The sequence below is a fragment of the Gymnoscopelus braueri genome (genome assembly GCF_963280865.1).
Source record: "Gymnoscopelus braueri genome assembly, chromosome: 8".
In the NCBI taxonomy this organism is placed as follows: domain Eukaryota; kingdom Metazoa; phylum Chordata; class Actinopteri; order Myctophiformes; family Myctophidae; genus Gymnoscopelus; species Gymnoscopelus braueri.
This window is the reverse complement of record NC_137609.1, coordinates 36,123,098-36,145,132: the sequence shown is the minus strand read 5'-3', so window position 1 is coordinate 36,145,132 and position 22,035 is coordinate 36,123,098. Positions and strand designations below refer to the sequence as shown.

General features: G+C 41.7%; 1 protein-coding gene across 1 annotated transcript; it reads left to right on the top strand.

Moving 5' to 3' along the window:
• The first annotated feature begins 12,932 nt into the window (after positions 1 to 12,932).
• Positions 12,933 to 20,287, top strand: yipf5 (Yip1 domain family, member 5). The gene is made up of 6 exons (XM_080436527.1): positions 12,933 to 13,026; positions 14,318 to 14,462; positions 15,320 to 15,495; positions 17,997 to 18,142; positions 18,841 to 19,022; positions 19,168 to 20,287. The coding sequence occupies exons 2-6, from the start codon at positions 14,326 to 14,328 to the stop codon at positions 19,328 to 19,330; spliced, it is 804 nt and encodes a 267-aa protein (XP_080292653.1). The 5' UTR covers positions 12,933 to 13,026; positions 14,318 to 14,325; the 3' UTR covers positions 19,331 to 20,287.
• The last annotated feature ends 1,748 nt before the right edge of the window (positions 20,288 to 22,035 follow it).

Sequence of the window (22,035 nt, the reverse complement as noted above, 5' to 3'; positions counted from 1 at the left end):
TGACTATGAACAAGAGAAGCAAACTTTTCCTGTTGGCACTTTTTATGCTTATTTTCACACAGAGAAAAGTGCCTTTCAGGCATTTGAACAATTCCTACCAGAAAGCCTCGCACTGCGAGGCGTTGTGAACTTGCAGATCGGCTATTTTCACAATGTTTGCTCTTTCTCACATAATATTTGACAATTTGGCCAATGTGGTTTAAAAAAAAGTCTTAACCGTCATTAGATTGTAACTTTATAAATGTGCAGATACCCTGTATGTATGCACTTATACTGTATGTTGGTTTGTTTACTGTTGAGTGAGAAAACAATGTTGCACATTAAGCTAATCATCTGGGGACCGCCCAAAATAATCTGGGGATGACCCCCCTGGGGGTCCCGATCCCCAGTTTGGGAATGACTGCAGTAGAGCATCTTCCATACTAAGCAGTGAGCTATTATCTCGCCACCATGACAGGTCCACACTTTGTGTGTGCGAGAGAAATAAACAACCAGGTCTATGAAAGCAAGGCCAAAAGAAGCGACTATATACATGTAGGGCTACATGAGACCTTTAAACCCAAATACATTGGCAATTTGAAAATAACCGATCTACAAGCTCACAACGTGTCGCGATGCAACAGATTGTGAGCTTGTAGATCTGCTATTCTTTTTTAAATAAACATTTTAACAACACAAATCTGCAGGGGGTTCCTCGCACAAAATATTTTCAGATGGGGATAAGCGGACAATTACATATTAGCCTCATTTGGGGGGTCTTTGACATGAAAATGTTTGAGAACCACTGGTTTAAACAACATTTGCCCAAATAAGCAACTACACTTCAGAAACAAGCCCAAAAAACCACAACGCGCAAATTCCAATATTTACAAGCGACTTTTACAGAAAAACAAGCCCAAAGTTGCTTATAATAAGCCGCAGACATGGCAACACTGGCAGCTCCCTAGCCTTATGCCACATGCATGCAGTAGGGTGGGCCCCCTAGTGGCCATAATCTGGATGAATAGTGGACTGTTTATGCAAAGTATACACATTATTATGCAAATTGAGATGGAGGAAAGTAGCCTATTATGTCCAAAGGTCACTGAGCAACATTTGTGCCAAGTTTGTAGGCAGTTGTGGCCCGAACACTTTCGCTCGCACACACACAAGCATGCATGCATGCATGCATGCACACAAACACAAACACACACACACACACACACACACACACACACACACACACACACACACACACACACACACACACACACACACACACACACACACACACACACACACACACACACACACACACACACACACAAAAGGACCTTTTTGATTATAGGAGTGAGATGGGATGGCATGTGGTGGTGGTGAATAACCCAAAACCCATCCACACAGAAGAGCTCTCATCATGTGCACAAGAGGCTGTAGAGCCTGTTGTGCAAGAGTCACACAGCGACGGAGTGACTGAAATATGGATGAGAGCTATCAAATCGTTGCTGTCAGGCATGAGACCTTGTATCTCCTTGTTTCAACTTTTCATGTTTTTTTTCGTAAATTAATGCCATTAGTCCATCATACAAGAGTGTCGCACAAAAGAAATAGCGAAAGTAGCTGATCTACAAGCTCTAGATGTCTATTTTCGCTATTTCAAATTGTGTTTCAAATATTTTTGTATGAAGTTTTGGACCCTACGACAGCAACGAAATGTATCTTGCCTGTGTGTTGGGAAAACACGTGTATGGCTTATGAGTGTCTTTTTGCGTGTTTGTGTGTTGTGTGTCTGTAGGCGTGCACGCATGCTTGTGTGTGTGTGTGTGTGTGTGTGTGTGTGTGTGTGTGTGTGTGTGTGTGTGTGTGTGTGTGTGTGTGTGTGTGTGTGTGTGTGTGTGTGTGTGTGTGTGTGTGTGTGTGTGTGTGTGTGTGTGTGTGTGTGCGTGCGTGCATACAGTATGTGTGACGCTCGTGTGTTCCAGCTGTGTTCCATGATTTTGTGATGTAATCTTACTGCACCTTTAATATTTGTGTCCTTGTATACTTGTGTGGACATACATAAATGGTTAAAATGTGTGTGTGTGTGTGTGTGTGTGTGTGTGTGTGTGTGTGTGTGTGTGTGTGTGTGTGTGTGTGTGTGTGTGTGTGTGTGTGTGTGTGTGTGTGTGTGTGTGTGTGTGTGTGTGTGTGTGTGTGTGTGCGTGCGTGCATACAGTATGTGTGACGCTCGTGTGTTCCAGCACGTGCGAATCAAATGGGATGAAATTATGGCCTATTTGCAGAATTCTTTTGTTCTGAACAACAATACCTGTCCCCGCGTTATCTGGTTTTCAGGAGAACGGAGAGAGAGAACATGAAAGAGAGTCAAGGCGAGAGTTGACGGTGCACACACAGAAAAATGAAGATGCCAACTGGAAATGGAACGGGCTATTCATAGTGATGTCATATATAGAAGAACCATTTTTGGTTATTCTATGGTTCTTCCATGGTTCTTTAAAGAACCATTTATTTTAATGGTTCTATAAAGAACCCTTAACCTCTTCTTAAACCCTTTATACTTCATCCACCGGTGTCTCCCAGGGCTCTATACTTGGTCCGCTCCTTTTTTCCCTCTACACATCTCTTTGTCGAAAACAGCCGATCGAATAAGTGTTGTGACTGAGCTTGTAGATCAGCTATTTTCAGCAAATGTTCACCTATTAAGCCCAAAATTGGGATCCGGGACAACGCTCCACACGTCCCAGACTATTCTCCCTTCTAGCTCCCAAACTGTGAAACGAACTCGCCATTGCACTTAGAACTGCAGACTCACTCCCAATCTTCCGCCGTAATCTGAAGACTCACGTCGTCAGACGCCACCTTAGCCCGTAGCACTTGCCCTAGCCTTGACGACCTTGCAGGCTTATGCAAAGACTAAAATGTCATTTAGATAGCATGTTATGTAGACAGATGCCAGGTCATTTGTAGACCTGGCATCGTATAGTGTGTATAGTTTCAATGTACATATTCTAGATTTGTTTAATATTGTACTGTAAACTGATGATAGGCTCTTGGTTTACCTATGATCCTAGATTACTATTCCTATGCATTTGATGTATTACCTCGTGTTTTCCTTGCTTAGGCCTACTGTATCACTCTGGATTAAGAGCGTCTGCTAAAATGCCTAAATTGTAAATTGCAGTAGACGTGATGGTTCTCTGTGGAACCATATGGTCTTTTAAAAGAACCGAACCATTATTTTTCTGTGTGTGATTAGAAAAGAAATGGGTGTACAATGGTGGGATGATGATGGTTGCTTCTTCAGAGGAAACTGCAGTAACTAATCCATTCATCCACCCTGGTAATGACAGCAGGATTACAGACAAAAGTCTTCATAAGAAGGCAATTATAGCTGCATAAAGCAATACGCTGACCTAAATTCAATTATACCCCTCTCTGGCGCTTTTCAATTTTTCCATTTAGAAAGTGGATTAACCACATGAACCCATAGTATCCTGATTCTGGGCCATAGAACATGATAGGCGTGCGTTAACGTTATGCAAAAGTAGGCAAATATTAATCAGAAAATAGGTGGGAAAAGTTTGCTGAAGTGTTGTGAACCTGTAGATCAGCTGTTTTCTCTATTTGACGTACAACACAGTACGTAGGCTTTTAAGTTAAAGGTTTAATGACATTCACTTTTACACCACATTCAAAGTCTTTGTCCTGGTCCTTCAAAAGTGTACAAAAAGTTTTAAGTGAAAATTCCATTCCAGTGATCCATGGCAGGTGTTTTTCTCTCACATTTCGAAAGCCTTTTCAACTGCAATGAAAAAAGAAATCTTTGCCTGCGGGTGTCGCTGCTGAGGGATTTTGCCTGTCAATCATCGCCTCTGCTCCGCCCCCCTCAAAGGAAAGGATAGGGGAGGGGAGGGGCGAGGAGGAGAGTGGGCGGGATTAATCGACTGTGACCTCACTGTCGAAGGGCCAAGCTCAGATTACTTTTCAGCCTAATTATTCAGAAAACCCCAGACCACAGAAAATCCACTGAATGTTCTAAGTTCAGGTTTTTTGGGTGTAATTGAGGTCATAAAACCCCAAATAAAACATTGAAAATAAAAAAAGTGAAAATGAATGTCATGATACCTTTAAAGGATGAGAAAGGAGAAATACATTTCTGGTGGGCAGAAACCTTGTATGTTTGAACTTTTTGTGTTCTTTTTTGTAAATTAATGCCGTAACGAAAATAGACGATCTTCAAGCTCACAATGTGATTTCCCCACGCAGGATCAATAAAGGTATCTATCTATAGCTTGTAGATCATTTATTTTCGCAGTTTTCTCACAAATTTTTAAAGTGAAAGTTAAAGTGTGTCTGTGGGTTTTATACAATATTAAACCAACAGTTTGACTAAATAATAACTACATTGGAATACAGTTTATTTTTCTATTTTCTGATGTATGCGGTTTCCACCCGACAGCGACGATATATAGGGAGAGTAGATGACTTGACATGGTTCCAGTTGGGGTTGTGGCTAGTCTCGGCTGTTTGCTGGATGAACTCCATGTTTTGGTGCATGAAATTGATTTCCTGCGGAGAGAGAAATGATCCGTGTCAGGCCTAAACACTTAAGGGATTTGCTAATGATGTCTGAATTTTTCTTTTCTTATTGTTTCATGTTTGCAACCACCTCTTTATGTTTGCAACCATCTCATCACAAAAACAGCTAAAATAGCAGATCTACACGTTCACAACACCTTCTATTGCGACGCCTTGTGAACTTGTAGATCAGCTACATCCGCTATTATCACCATTGTACATTTAATAAAACAATAAGGATTAAACACTTATCCATATATCAAATACGTCATTGACCGGGATCAATGACGTAATCTCCTCCCATTTACAATTACAGTTGACTGAAAATAAACCTGTAAATCAGCCCTTCCATATACACGTGGTGTTGTCTTGAAAATTAACCTTTTTAATGTAAAGTTGATGATTAAATTAGTCTAATCTGTGTGATTGGCAGGAGACATGATCAGAGGAGCAGAGCTTTTACCACCTTGGTTGTTGCATGGACTGAAGAATGGATAGAGTTTATCAGTGAAGGTGCAGTCTGTGAAAGAGTAGAGATGAACTCTGGCCTCCACATCATAAAAGGAGACCAGACGGATTGCTTTGTATGAGCCTTGTAAGGCCAAATACCCGGTATATACCAGTATCGATCTCTGTCCTGGTGAGAGTTTGGGATTCAAATCAAGTCGTGAAGAGGAAGTCTTGTTGAAGAGTTGAGTCTGGGAGATAGTTGAAGAATCTGAGGTTCGTGTCGTTGGCTATGGTGCTTGTGATGTGAGTCAGTCATATCCATATTATGGAGTCCCAATGTCAGTCATGCCCGAAGATAGAGTGTATGATGTCGGACTTGTATGGAGTTCCAGACATTCTGTGATGTTGTCTGACTCACAGTGGTATCCATAACGACTAGGACTAGAAAATATCTAGTGGGTATCTATAGCGACCTATCCAACAATTGTATGATGTGAAAGCCTTCTTTACAGACCTGTTTCAGTCATATTTATGCATCATTATCATCAGTCCTCATATGAGGCGATTATTCATGTTAGGCGATTTTAAATCTGATGGTGGTTTGCAAAAGTCATTATTTTTCCTCCATTCCCTCCAGAATTTTAGGGACATGAAAATAGGGGGGAGATCAGATCATGTCTGGATACAGTTTAATACATCTTTTATTCTCTGTTAATGAATAATAAATCCTTATCTGCTGTACTACTCACCTGTCTTTAAGTTATTTCTGCAGAAGTCGTTTTGAATGAAGGTTTTGTAGAGTGTGCACGCTGCCACCAAAGTACTTCAAGTTTGGTGTGTGCGTGCGTGCGTGCGTGCGTGCGTGCGTGCGTGCGTGCGTGCGTGCGTGCGTGCGTGCGTGCGTGCGTGCGTGCGTGCGTGCGTGCGTGCGTGCGTGCGTTTGGAGGGCCTCTATACAATAGAGCGCACCTCCAAAACGGATTTCACTTCGTGGCGGAACAAATGCGAACAGTTGCACCATTTGTCGTACAAACTCCATATACATTCCTCGTGTCCTGGCGGCTGCACCCCACGCCAGGACACAGCCTATAGGCAACCCCGTCCTGGAGAAGCTACTGTTTCACCCCCTGGTACGGTAACAGCACAGCTGAGGAGAGAAAACAACTGAACAGGACCGTGAGAACAGCCGGAAAGATCATTAGTACCTCGCTGCCATCCCTGGCAGACATATACCGACAACGATGCATGAGGAGAGCGACTAACATCATCAAGGACACCACCCACCCCTGTCACAGCCTGATCTCCCTTCTGCCGTCTGGGAAACGATACAGGAGCATCAGTGCCAGGACGGAGAGGATGCGGAACAGTTTCTTTCCCCAGGCAATCAGACTTTTGAACTCCAATCTCCCTAGTAGATAGCATATGAACTTGGGGAGGTATGCATTTCTATGCATTAACCACTTAAACACCATATGGGTAACCAGAGTCCCTCAGGGCTCAATACTAGTGTCTTCTCTCGTCTTTTCTGTTTTCTGTTATTGTGGGGAAAGCTTTCGCTGAAAAAAGCCGATCGACAAGCTCACAATGCGACGGAACACGTCGCGTTGTGAGCTTGTCAATCTGTTATTTTCAGCGAAAGCTTTCCCCACAATACCAATGCTGGGGTTTAAGTGTTTAAAATAGATGAGATGAACTCTATGGGTGAAATTCATTCAGTTTTGATACTGTTTTTATCTGCGTATGCTTATTTTCATGACATGAATTCTTCTAGTTTTTAGGAGATATTTATTCAGATCGAAGTGTTTTTCTGCACTATTTGTTTTATTATTTTATGAATTTCTGCTGTCTTTAACGAGGAGAAACATAATTTTATTGTCTAACGGTGCTTGAAGAAGGAAAACAAATGACAAATAAAGCAATCTTGAATCTCTTCCCTCAGTTAATAAAATTTATTATTGACTGCAGATCTCTGGATGGTCCACACGGTCTCCTATTGTAGTCTGTTTATATTGGCTGATGTAGCGCTTAATCACTTGTGCTTTTATTATTCATTCTTTCTCTCTCACACCAGAGGCCATTGACCCGTTCAAAATTATCTCGAATAACAAGTAAAAGAATAATTGAAAACTTGTCAATTATTCACAAGGACAGAGTTTGTGTATTATGTGATATCCAATATTGGATTTCTTGTTAGAGCTGAGTTAAATAATGATGAACCCTGAAGCCATGTGGGTGGATATATATATACTACCTAAAAGCAAACCAATATTGATTGGCATACTAAATTGAAGTCCTTGAAATTGTGTGCTCTGTTTATCAGCATTTCTTTTTAAATGGTGAAGTAATTTGACTGCTAGGCATGAACACAGATATTAAATGTACATTTACAATGAACTTCTTCATAATGACTACCTTAAGACATTTCTAAATGAACCTACTGTACCAGAATTAGTGATCATAGTCTAACTGCTATCTGAATGGCATCAGACAAGCATACGATTTGCCAAAGTGTTACTTTTGCTAATTGGTGACCACTTATTAATTTATTGCAGTAATGGTTCTTTTTTACTATAAGAAATAAGTTAAACACATCCAGAACTATGAGATTCTTATGTGTTTCCATACGCTATGTCTCGTAGCAAGGTTCTCTGAACCTAATTAGGGCCCAGGTAGGACTATGCCTGAGTTCTGGGAACCTAGAACTCAAAACTTTTTTTCTAAACCTGGTGTGTCCTATTGAGGTGTGCTTTGAGCTTGTAGATCTGCCATTTTTGCTTTTAATTTGATGTTTTAAGCTCCCTGGTTCTGGTTATAATTGAAGCAAACAACAAAACACATCACAGAACTTCACAGGTCCCGGTAGTCGAATAGCACCATACTGCAAGTCAAGAGAGATTCCAATTAACTGCCAAAAATCGATAAGAGTAAGATTTCATGAAAGGTAAGACAGTGCTCAGTTGAAATATATGCTAAATAATATGGACTGGTGGAATAATATGGGGACTTGAATGATATAAATAAAGCTTGTTCTCCCTTCCAGAGTAATTTTCTTCATGTATACAAGTTGGCTCCAAGTACTATCGGAAATATAAGAATGATGGAACCAAATGGACGCTTGCCAGGTCCTTGAAATGGAAAAGTTTGAGAATCACTGGTTTATCTTATACAAGAATGTTAAAAACAAAGTGAAAGATTGATGGATGCAGGGACAAAGAAGTTTTACATTAAGATAAAGGTAGGAGAATATAAAAATTATTCAAAAACTCATGGTCAATACTTAAATCATTAGGTACTGTACAGGGGAAAGACACTCAGCCTGGCTAGCGATTCAGGGACTGGAGCCAGGCTAAAGACCAAAATCCAAACAAAGCAATTATAGATCTGGATATGAATGGGCCTTTAACCTTTGATAAGGCCATGGCTGCAGATATCCTTTAGATAGATTACATACATAGACCTTAATCTCTCAAGACAGAATGGGTTCCCAGATTGCCTGTATTGATCCCTCTGGGGAAAATTCTGTTCAGTTGCCAAACTGAACAGAAACCGTACAGAAACGCAGGGCATACACAAGAAATATGTAGATACAGCTACGGATAAAGGGTTACTAAAAGTAACTGCTGCTTTTCTTCCCATCGTCGAAGAAATTTGGTGTTGACGGGAAAAAAGGAGACGGACAAATACAGACCCCTGGGGGACTCCGGTCAACAAATACAGTATATATACATGGGGTTTAAGTGGTTAATGAGTATTTTACAACCATAGCAGATCCAGTCAGTGCAGGGGACATTGGGGAGGCTCAAGTACAAACGTTATATATGAATCCAAGAGAATCAAGGAGGTCAGTTTTCTTTTAAACAAGTTACACTTCACTATAATCGTTAAAATGCTCAGAGACCTAGATGGAGACAAATCACAGGCCTTGATAACATTCCAGACAGGGGTGATATAGCTGATGGCTTCCTATATCACACATTATGAATCTTTCCACCTCTCAATCAAAAAATAATTTAAAAAAGAGTTGCTAGCAGTACCATATGCATAGAGTTATATTCATATTTATCAAATAAAATCAACCCGTAATCATCAAAACAGATGGATCCACTCACAGCATGTGACAGTGGTGCCGTTCTTGTGTCATCCGAATCAATACACATACACACATACACACAAGCTCCCATGCACGCACGCACACACACACACACACACACGCACACACACACACAACACTTCTGGAGAATGCACATGCACCTCCCCAGGCTCTGTAATCACAGTAAATCTCCTCTCCCCCATATACTCTATCTCTCTGCACAGAGTGAGTGATGGTTCCGGCCCATTGCCTCCTGATGAAAGAGATAACTTTTGGACTTGCACGGGAGAACTGAAAAATTCCTGTTGAATCATCTTTTACCGCTGTCTCCATTTGTCACTATTAGAGCCTGGCTTTCTCAAACCATGGGCCTGCTCCCAGGAGCGGCTTTACTGGCCTATCTTGATGATAACATACCGTAAGCTGCAGAGGAATCTTTTTGTGTGTGTGTGTGTGTGTGTGTGTGTGTGTGTGTGTGTGTGTGTGTGTGTGTGTGTGTGTGTGTGTGTGTGAACTTGAGGCCCTACAGTAAGAGACCTCATTTGTCATTTAGGCTTGAAAGAAGTTTTAGAACTTTTTGTGTTTAAACTTGTATCTGCCCATAATACATACGCTACAACTGACAGGGAAAGGCAAGTGAATTTGTATAGCACATTTCAGCAATTCAAAATGCTATACACTAAATGTTAAGACAAAGTGCAAAACAAATGCCACTCAAATGCCATTTTAAAATGGCATTTGAGTTAAAAAAAAAAGAGTTATGAATAAATGTGCTCATTTTAATTAAAAGGTTGCCTAGGCCAGGGTTATCCACTTAAACCCTCTATTCTCAGTAAAACAGACCGAGTTGACTCAAACCTGTACTTTACTTGGACCACTGTTTTCTACACCACATCTCTTCACCACAACGTGAGCTTGTGGCCTACTTGGATTGCTGGGGTTCAAGTGGTTAATATGAGACAGTGTTTCGCCCACCACTGAGCTGTGTGACCAACTATAAATGGTTCCTACCTCGAGTGGATTTTATCTGTTGGTTTCAATGAAGATTCTTCAAGTCACCAATAGGTTTCAGAAGTCTTAAATCTTAATGCCTCACTGCTGGGGGGAACACTGTGATATCACAGAGAGTACTGAAGATCAGATCCCAGCAGTGTCTCTCTAGACTAGAGTCAGGGAGAGAACAAAGTGAGATGTACTAGGTATAGTGGAGTGCAGACAACAGGACTGTACAGTTAGTCCTAGATGTTATGGGATTCCCATCTATCTTCAGTGGGTTCCCAGATTGTAGACAACATAATCCCTTACCACCGAACATTCACAGTAGACTTTTTCACAGCAGTCCATATTGGCATGACATCAGACTCAAACAAATCATATAAGGATACATATAAGGAGCTCCACGTTAACCATGACCATAGGCTATATGGAGTTCCGGGTTGGCCATTCTGCCCGATTATGGAGTGCATGAAGTCGCTCACTCTAACCTTAAATAACCATGGTGATCTAACATCGTCAACCCCAGATTATCAACATTCACTGATGTCACATCAGATGCACATATTTGGAGATCAACATGCACTGATGTCATGCACAACATAAACCTTCAACATGCACTGATGACACGGCAGAAAACATGTATATTATATAGCGACATGTTGTTTTGATTCATCCAAAAAGAATGCTGTGGTGTTGATGAACAACATAGATTTGCGCATGTGTCCCCTGGGTGCCTCTGATACGCCCATGTACTGTATTGGCGTATCGGTCGGATCGGGGGTGTGACGTAGGTGTGAGGGCCACGTATCGCGGCCCGAACCTCTAGTGTATTTAGGATTGCCTTAGGGCTCGACGTTGGGTAGACGGTGGGCGTCATAGGTGTAATATGCCCATATATGAGACAGTAAACCCTGCTGGTGTCACACTCTTACACCGCTCTGTGATATCACAAGCTCACGAAGGTTACCATATATGGAATACCCTTGATGTCATAGTAGTGACGTCATAGACTGGCCTGGACTCCATATTTGGGCATGCTTCACACGTAACTATGGGCATAAAAGGGACACAGACAGACAGACAGACGGGTACAACGCCAACGGGTATCTGACAACGGGTACAACAGAGGGGCATGCATTCCCAACTTGCATCATTTCCAACTTGCGTGGTCCTGAGTAGGTCTGTGTTGAAAAAGGGTCTAAGCACCACATTATTTATTTGTGAGGCTCCATTAGTTTCTACCAGGGTAGGAGTATAACAGTAGGCTATATTAATAACATTATAATGCTGCATTCATTTGGGGAACAGCAGTATAGGCTAGTGCAGTGGTTCTAAGCTTTTTAATTTCAAGGACCCCGTAACTCTGAGAGTGTACGGTACATTGTACACTCTTTACAGACCTGAGCGAGTCCATTTGGAACCCTGAGGGTCCCTGGCTGGACCACTGGCACTGGCCTAGTGCAATTCTTTGCAGTGGTGGAAAGTAACTAAGTACATTTACTCAAGTACTCTACTCAAGTACCATTTTGATGTATGTTGACTTTACTGGAGTATTTCCAATTTTCAATACTTTTACTTCTACTCCATTACATCTCAGAGGCAAATATTGTACTCCTCTATAATTATTTGAAAACTTTAGCTACTAGTTACTTTCTAAAACATGCATTAACCTCTTCAGCCATGGCTATTTGAAAATAGCCGATCTACAAGCTCACAATGTGTTGCTTTGCGACACGTTGTGAGCTTGTAGTTTTCCAAGGATATTTTAACATTTTGAAATGGGATATTGTGCATAGTGAGTACTTTTACATTTATATATTTTGACGGCAATACTTTTGTATTTTTACTTAAGTACATTTTGAATACTGGACATTTACTTGTTGTAAATGTGAGTACTTCTTCCATCACTGATCCTTTGTTATTTTAGGAGGATTTGTTTTACATCATTGACATAACCGTTGTAGTACCGCACAGTAACAGAGGGTGGTGCCAATTGTTGAGTTTTATATAAAGACAAACCTACATTTTTGTCCCTATCGGGCACCCGTCTGCAACGTAGCATCAGTGTTGCCATGTCGGCTTATTATAAGTGACGTTGGGCTTGTTTTTCTGTAAAGTTGAACCTGTGGTTCTCAGACATTTTCAAGTTAAGGACCTCCACAAATACATAATATGTAAGTTTGTCTGCGGACCCACATCTGAAAATATGTTATGCCAGGACGAGGGAAACCCCCCCCCCGTGCAAGATTTTGTTGTTAAAATGTTTCTTTAAAATAGCAGATCTACAAGCGTTGTGAACAGAAATGTGGAATGCCCTACCAAAAGTAGTGAAGGAGTGTAAAACCATACTCACTTTGAAAACTGCCCTAAAAAAATACCTTCAGGAGGCTGCAATTCCAAACTGGCCCCTGTAAAAGTCATAACCTAAGCCCCCCCCCCTCCCTCTCGAACTATTTACTGTACATATTTTTATGTTAGTAGTTTTTCCTACCTTTAAACAGTTTATATGATGTTCTGCATAGTAGTGTTTATCTGTCTGGTTTTTGAGGATCTCATTTGAAACAAGCCATTAATTTGCGGCGGAACAGGTTTAATGAGCGATCCATTTTAGTTGACCTTGTATTGTAAACTGTACTTCCATATGCCTTTTCTCTGCAACCTTCTAAATGAAGTATTCAATCAATTGTAGATCGGCTATTTTCAAAAAGCCAACGCAAGAGTGCTCATGTGGCCTGTAGTCGCTTTTTTTGGGGCTTGTTTTCATAGAGTTTTCATAGACCTGGTTGCTTGTTTCTCTCTCAAAACCTGGCAACCCTACGTAGCTTTCCGATCCGGAAGTGTACCATATCTTTTCTCCTGACACGTAGCAGCGTTGGCAGCATCAGCAGCAGCATCACTGCAGGGCTCTGGACTACATTAGGACACCTTTACAGGTGAGAGTTGTGTCATTAAACATTGTTTAACATTGCTTACATTGTTAAATGTTAAAGGAATTATTGAGGCGTGCACGTCATACGTTATGTTTACACAGCCTCACTCAGCAGCTTGTGTCGCTATGCTAACCGTTAGCCTCCCACACACACACATCAGCTGTGCTACAGGATTTATGTCAACAACTCTTTAGCTTATGTTAACAGCTATTATAATGGAGAGTTAGCTGTTAGTAAGTTAGCTCCACGGTGTTGTTTATGTTGGATTTGAATGTTACTCATTTGAAAACGGAGCTGATGGGTGTAGAATATGTGTAATTTAGAAAAGTGCAATGCATGTTGATCAATGCCTGCCTTGTTTATGCATTGGTGGTTTGATCAACCTTTTTTAGAGTGATATTTAATTGACCTCTTGCACACTTTGGCGTGTCATAGATGCAAGTAATGTAACGTAATACATGTGTTTATTAATGTGCACCAGCGTGGACAACTGTTGTAAAATGAACTTAATGCATTGCATATACTGTAGGCCTAGAATGATTGAAATGCCATACTGTGTACATTACATGTATGTATGCACAGCCATAGAACACGTATTGATTGATTGATTACTCTATTAACACGTTTGTAAACAGTACAGCACAGGTAGTGCAGTCAAAGGTTATGTTAAAAGCATAACATTTTACTCAGTTCATCAGTTATGGATGTCTTGGGGGCATTCACCTCCACAGCATTCTATTTTGTATCCCCCCCAATAAGTACTTGCTGTGACTTGTGGTCATAGCATAAACTCCCTTTGAAAGTTCTGACAGAAAACTGCCTATATTTAGTTACTTAGTATATCTCCAATTTTCCATGAGATTCATATGGACCACATTATCTTTGCCAGGTGTGTTGCAGTTGATGCAGAGTAATCATAATTGCATCTGGCTCTACTTATGCACACATTGATGTGTTGAGTGCTGTGAATGCCATCCCATTATGTACAGAGAATGTGCGAATAATATCAGGGAAGGGTGGAGATATTTGACTAAATATGTTTTCCGACATAATAGTTAAAGAAATTTGATCTTGAAACTTGACAAGAGTCAAGGAAATGCATTGAGTGTTCTATGGTTGTTGGTTATAAAAAATATACAACTATTCTACGGTTACCTGATTACAGACTGGCTCAAACATATCCCAAACTGTCACTGGCTTGAGCCGAGTTTACCATTCCATGTCAAAATGTCTGTCCATTGAGTAACAACTACATCATTTTTTTGATAACTGTCCTCACTGTTTTGTTTTGCAGAGCCAGAGATGTCGGGGTTTGATAACTTCAACACAGATTTCTACCAGTCCAGCTACAGTGTGGATGATCAAGGCCAGGCTGCGTATGGTGGCTACAGCAACACAGGCAGCAACACAGGAGACCAAGACCAAGACCAATACAAACAGTAAGATAAGATTACACATGTATTTATATGTTATGATATTAATAACCACTTTCAATATGGCATGTCTATTTTGAGCATGCCATTATAGGCCAAAAACTTTTCTAAAATAGCAGATCGACAAGCTCATAACGCTTATAGATCGGCTATTTTGCTATTTTTGCGCGACACCAATGCCCATTAGGCTTAACCACTTGGTTAAGTCATCGTCGTAAGCTGATTGCCTGGGTCAGGAGTTGGCAGCGACAACACGCTGGTTTCAGCTCTTGGTTTCACCATGCCATGCCCTTGAGATTCTTGGCTCACCTCAGTTTAGAATTTGCATACTTTTTTACAGTTCAAAAATACCAAAGACAATTTGAAAAGGTCTTAAAAACATCATTCTTACACTGCTGTGCTACTGATCGTTGAAAGAGAAAATGCTATTGGTAACATTAGTGTCAAGAACTAATGTGTTAAAAATAGATTTTTGAGGGGTGCCAGTTAGTGCACAGACCATGTGCTCCATGTGAGCCGGGGGGCCCCGAATGCGAACATAACATAACTGTCCCTTCAGAGACCATTTAGATGAGAATGGGACACAGGTGATTTTAAATGGCTCCTGGGCTCCTCCTAAAAAAAGTTAGCTTAAAAAAATGTTTTTAGGCTATTGAAAGATTTGCACACATTTTCAAGATTAAAGAAAAATAGCAGATCTACAAGCTCATAGCGCGGCACGAAGTGACACGCTTTGAATAGTCAAAGTAGAAACTGACACGGATGCTTTCCCCGGTTTTAGTGGGTTAACCGAGTGCCGCGCTAGGTCTTAATGGGTTAGGTTAAGTTGTTAAATAGTGTTGAACACGATGTGCTCCTACTAGGCCCTACGGTCAGTATGACTACTCCCAGCCCATGGGCTACTCCGCGCCGGGGGGAGACATGCAGCCCCAGCAGCCCTACACAGGACAGATCTTCCAGCCCCAGCAGGCCTACACTCCGTCCCCGTCGCAGTCCATGTACGGCAGCGGCTTCGACGATGAGCCACCGCTCCTGGAAGGTGAGCCTTGACGCAGATGATTACTGTTTTTTTTGGCAAGTGCAACATTTTCTTAGCGTTTTGAAAAATGTACATTAATTAAAGAGTTTCTATTTGAGAACATGTAACTAGAATTTATTTTATTTAAACACTTCAAGCCCTATTCCAAGATTTTCAAAAATAGCCAATCTGCAAGCTCACAACGCAACGCATTGTGAGCTTGTAGATCGGCTATTTTTGAACATTCATGAAAACCTGTGAACATTTTCACCAAGAAACATGCCCAAAATATAGGGACAGAAAATGTCAGACAGGCTCAAATGTTTTATATATATTTTTGAATATAGAAGGAAGTTGTCTTGTGTGTAACCATAACCTCTTAAGCCCTAAACTTAGTTGTATGATGAATAGCGAATGTATCTAAGAGTCAGGGTTAATGGGGTTCAAATGAGGGAGAGAAAAGAGGATGTTGACAAACGAATGACACGGTGCCTTGCAACCGTTTGCTCAACACAAGACAACAGTAACTCATTTATTTGACCATTATTTTGGATGCTGAAATTGCAGTGTTTCTACACTGTAAAATCCTCAGTGTTATTTTGCCTTGTAGGAGGAGAAATGTTAAAAAGTAGCCCTCCAATTAGACTTTGCAATTTGTCCTCTGGCGGTGAGGGGGGGCTTGCAGGGTTTTAAACAATAGAGATGCTTATCAAAGCAATCAAGTACAGTAGATCACTATCATGAACAAGCTTTCAACAGCCTCAAATCCCCTCAAATTCTGCACTAAAGAGACTGTAGTTCATTCAACAAGAACAGAGGGAAATCATTTCAGCAGTACCTATCTTATCAGTCATTTAGTATGGGTATGGAAAGGTCTTGAAAATAGGCAAGTGAGTGAGGGGACCTTTGAGTGAATAGCTGTTGGTTGTGATTAGCAGCTTGGCGATGACTTTTCAGTGGCCATTGTTTACATAGAACATTCTCGCTATGTGCCTCTAAGACAAGACTGCATTTTGCAATACAGTATCTTGTAGTGATGTGCGGGTCGGGTTTTTTCATGACCCGCCCCGCCTCGGAACCCAACCCGCCTCGGAACCCAACCCGCCTCAACCCGCCCCGCGAACCAATATATAAATCTATGGCTCAACCCGCCCCGCGGGTCGTACCTATAATTCTGTAAAATCATGAAGGTTAGAAAATACACCCCAAGTGTATTCAAACTGTTTTATTGTTATTATTCTTATTCTTATTAGGAAGAAAGAAAAAACAAGAGCATGTGATTTTTTTTGCGTTTGAGAGTGGCTGACCCGCTCACCCGCAGCCCGCATAATTGCCTCTGAAATCCTGACTCGACCACCCGCCCCGCGGGTTGACCCGCAGGACCCGCGGGTTACGGGTCAGCCCGCTCATCACTAGTATCTTGGGTGTCATATCTGGGGGAAGACATGTACCAATTGCTGTGATGATTTATTTTTCCACGTTTGAATCGGGTGTGAAGGGTTGCTTACAATGAATCAGGTGTGTGTTGCACACCCTGGGTGATGTTCCTACTGATATAAGTTGACACACTCTCATGTAGGAGATGGGACATACCATTGATTGACATTTATCCACTTCTCTCTTGCCATCGGCCTCATAATTCACAGGGAACACCAGACCTGCTGGTCCTCTGTTTCTGGTCTCTCTATGTCAGTGGTCACTGGTTCTCAACCTGTGGGTCGGCAAGAAATGAAAAAGACCATTACTGCAGCAGATGTAATCAACAAACTACACTATAAAAACAGGTCAAACATTGGTCAAATTTTTTAATAATTGTGAAAGTGGCAAACATTGTGAAAATAGCCGATCTACAAGCCTCGCAACGTGAGGTGTTGTGAGCTTGTAGATCAGTTATTTTTACAATATTTATCTGTGGACAGTCAAACTAAATGTAGTGCCTCAACTCCTACAATTCCAAGTGCTTGTCAGGGTGGGGGTCCCCAGTTCAAATATGATTATTTTGTAGGGTCACGGCCTGAAAAGGTTGAGAACCAGTGCTCTATATCATTGGTTCTCAAAGTGGGGTCTGGGGACGCCCAGGGGTACTTGGGGGGGGGTTCCAGGGGGGCATAATTTGTTGATATAGCATCACAATCATTTGAACCCCTTTATCAATATTTTATAAGTTGGCTATTCTTATTATACGTCGTTTGGCCTGCTTTCTTGAGCGCAGAGCCATTGACAAGGCTCTCTTTCAACAGTCTGGTGGAGTACCGAGAAGTTTTCAAACAAAAACAAAAAATAGTATATTGTTCCATTCATAATGTGTGCCATACCGAAAGTCTTGTACCAAACTGTTCAATACAAATGTGTGTTGAGGAGGTACACCCCGAATATCTTTCATGGTCTCTTTTCTTTCTGTCCCCGACAAAGACCAGTTAAATTGCTTACATGATTATTTGGCATTTTTCCCCACCTGCTGTTTTTGTCACGGAAACCTTTTCAAGCTACAAACGTCCACCCTGTTTTGTGTTTTGCAACAGAACTAGGGATCAACTTTGACCATATCTGGCAGAAGACTCTGACGGTGCTGCATCCCATGAAGGTAGCCGACGGCAGCATCATGAACGAGACAGACCTGGCTGGACCCATGGTGTTCTGTCTGGCTTTTGGAGCCACGTTACTCCTGGTAAAACAACGTTATGAAGTATATTAATATGGGATTGGGGGGTCATACTGTTCATCAGATTATCGATAGGATACAACATTAAAACTACATTCACGCGTATCATTATATTACATACAATGGAACAATATACTTTTATCGTCACACACACACGCACGTCTTGTGTTACTGTCCCTGTGCATAATGTGTACTGTAGAGCCCGACCAATGCTAGATTTTGTGGTCCCTATCTGATCTGCTATTTCTGAACATACCGATGTCGTCCAAAAAGTCAAATAATGGTCGTTATATCGGCCACACCGATATAAATCGGTCTGGCTCTAACAATGATTGTGTGTGTGCATCTATCTCTGGGGTCTTCAACAGGGGGTCCTGTCCACTTGAACCCTCGCATCCTGGTTCTGGGGGGAACATTAGATCTACAAGCTCACAACGTGTTGTGAGCTTGTAGATGGGCTATATTCGGCGAAGAGGTTTTGTGTAGAGGGAAAAAAGAGCAGGCCAAGTACCAAGCTAAAGGTCAAGTTTACATCGAGGGTTTACGTCATTACATTTCTGAAAATACATATTTAACATAAATCCAATATGTAGTGGGGGTCCCTGCTTCATCTCTCTCTCAAGGGGTCCTTGGCCTGAAAAGCATTGAAGACCCCCTGATCTATCTTGGTCTCATTTTGTGTGTGTTTTGTATCCCACTCCCAGACAGGTAAGATCCAGTTTGGTTACGTGTACGGTATCAGTGCCATCGGCTGCCTGGGCATGTACCTGCTGCTCAACCTGATGAGCATGACGGGCGTGTCCTTCGGCTGCGTGGCCAGTGTCCTGGGCTACTGCCTCCTGCCCATGATCTTGCTCTCCACCTGCGGAGTCCTCCTCTCTTTACAGTGAGTTGTGTTATCGTTGAGTCTTTTTTGTTATGTTCTTACGCAGTCAATCTATCAGTTTGCAAGTACTTGAAAGCAGTTATCCTAACGTACTTGCATCACTGACATCACATTGTCCTTTTCTTCCCCCCTCCTCCAACAACAGAGGCATGTTTGGTATAGTAATGGCCTCCGCGATCATCGGTTGGTGCAGCTTCTCGGCCTCAAAGATCTTCATCTCGGCGCTGGCCATGGACGGACAGCAGGTGCTGGTGGCCTACCCCTGTGCTCTCCTCTACGGGGTCTTTGCTCTCATCTCCGTCTTTTAAACCATCCTGTCCCCTCTCGAGCAGGAAAACGCACCATCGTACCACCACCACCACCACCTTGCATTTTCTGTAATGTCAGTCCGTTTAGGGCCCGGTCTTGATTATAGTGTAATTATTGTTTTGCTACGACAGTGATTGCAGAATACGAACTGGTAACCAGGCTTTATCATTATTATTATTAGGATTTTTTTAAGTTTCTGTTTCCATTCCGAGTCGTCGACATGCACCACGGCGTGCTTCTCTCCCCCCTCCGCCTTGCTCACTTCACGGTCTTAAAGGAGAGGACTACCACAACAACACAAAAAGAAACATGGTGAAAACTGACTCCCGAGGCGTGTTGTCCTATGATGTTAAGGCCATGAAAGAGAATGGAAATGAAGGGACCGGGAGACAGGTTTGTTATCGGATGAAGACGGGACCCCCACAGGACCAGGAAAGCAGCCCCCCCTCCCCCAAGTAAAATACAACAGTTCCACTAACGTGGTTCTCAAAACCTTTTAATTTTCAAGGACACCCATAACTCTGAGAGCCTACAAACATCCCTTTGTATGCCCTCAGAGTTACTGATCTGTAAAGGTCCATTTAGAACCTCCCTCAAGGAATCCTGAGGGACCACACTTTGAGAACCATTACGCACTAACTGATCCAGTAAGAGAGAACAATGCTGACAAGAGCACAAACGTTTTTTTGAAGGAAAAGCAGAAACCTCTTCTCTTTCAGGACTGACCCCCGGGGCACCTTTTTTTTTTCATTCCACCCCACAATGCCAATTGCAAATTTTAAAATGTCTTTCACGAAAGACTGGATACGCATCTAACAGTAATGTAGACGTGTTCCCGTCAATATTTGCTCTACACACATCCTGAACTGTGTATTTAGATTACTTTACATAGGTTCCTCTCTTTGCTCATATTTGTTTTTATGTGAAGACATGCACATTAAAAGTTCTCAATCGTTCCCGAGCTGATCTGCCTTGTGAGTATGAAGAGGTTCACACAACACTGGGTCTGCCTCTACAAGGGCAAGCAGGCACTCAACCAAAGCCATTCTGGTAAGACCGTATGTTGAGGTCGGGTGCATTTATAATGCATTATAATGCGCTTATAAGGCATTATAACAGACAGACAGAATTGTAAGTCATGTTTTGGAGTGAGCGTTCGGCACAACTGCCAATCAAAGTGACTACTGGCCAATCACGGCACGTCTTTTCTGGGACTTGGCAAAACACTGTCATAGATTGTGTATACGCTAGTAAGACCTGTAAGCAGAATGGCCACATAGCCGCCGATGGCACCCAGGCCCAGTGCACCCCTACCGATCCCGCAGGACCCAACCGCGGGCCAGCGCAGTATGCTACATCTCCATTACGACCCCCATTTCGATACAAACACCTCTGATCGATTTTGCATCTCGTAAGATATATGCTAACATGCTGCAACCTTTCCCAGCTCAGTCAACCATTCCTGCACAAAGCCCCCCCCCCCCCCCCCCATTGTCAGGATCCATTCAGCATCATACCTCTTACAGGCATTGAGATCTTTTGAATGACCTTTTGGGATTACAAAAAAAAGCATTTAAAATTCGCAATTACATTGAGATCAAACCCAAATGTATGTATATGTTTTCTATTGTCAAATAAGAGAGTTGAGATAAGTCCACCCAGATTTCAAAGCGACCATTTTTGTTGCCCTCGGTAAGTTCCAACAGCCGTGCAATAGACTAGACAGTCAAACTCTGTCTATAATAGCAACATCTCCAGCACATAAAATTCTTCATTCATTCCTGGGATATGATATGATATGACCCATTTATGTCATTTTGACCCTGTCCTTGATTGTGACCTTTAGCTTTGACATTTCCAGTGGTGTAAAGTAACTAAGTACATTTACTCAAGTGCTGTACTTACTTTACTGGAGTATTTCCAATTCTCAGTACTTGTACTTCTACTCGTTACTAGTTACTTTGTAGATTTTGAATATTATTACAAAACATACATTAACCACTTCAGTCATATACATTTTGTCCATTCAAAAATAGCCCACATTCAAGTTCACAATGCATTTCGAGCTTGAATGTTGACCATCAGGACAAAACTTGTGTCAGATCCTGTGTCTATAGGTGAGATATGGCCTTAGACACAATTTAATGTCTCAATAGAAGAGCAGGGAGACAAAATACAACCACCCCAAATGTGTAAGTTATATTGTATTAGCATACTCTACCACAGATTGGACAAAATTACATTTCATTCATTTAAAAAAAGTTAGTGCCACTTTAACTCATTGAGTGCCATTTATGTGTTTCACGTGTTTTACCGCTATGGCGTGACGTGTTTGACGTGTTTTTGAAAAAAATAATAAAAAATGTTCAGAACCCAAGATATCATTATCTGAAGATTTGCAGCTCCATCCACTCCTTGTTTAAGTTATAACTGAAAAAGGCTGTATCTCGCTTCCTAAGCACCTAAACACTTTTTTTTACTTTGAAAAAATATCTGGCTATCTCTGGCACTGGGACAACATAGCCAGAAATAATTCTGGCACTCGGTGAGTTAACAGGCCTTGGAAGCCATTTTATATATAGATGTTTAATACACAAATCCCAAGCGTTGGAGGCATTACATCACATGACTTTAGAAAGTTGACCTTAACAACCGAACACCGCAGTCATGATAATCTCCAGAAAGTAACTAGTCTCTCGAGACA

Excerpts from the sequence above, each read along its gene's own strand:
- yipf5 (XM_080436527.1), top strand. The coding sequence starts at position 14,326 with ATGTCGGGGTTTGATAACTTCAACACAGATTTCTACCAGTCCAGCTAC. Across the intron at positions 18,143-18,840 it reads TTGGAGCCACGTTACTCCTG|ACAGGTAAGATCCAGTTTGG; the intron begins GTAAAACAACGT and ends TCCCACTCCCAG. Across the intron at positions 19,023-19,167 it reads GGAGTCCTCCTCTCTTTACA|AGGCATGTTTGGTATAGTAA; the intron begins GTGAGTTGTGTT and ends CTCCAACAACAG.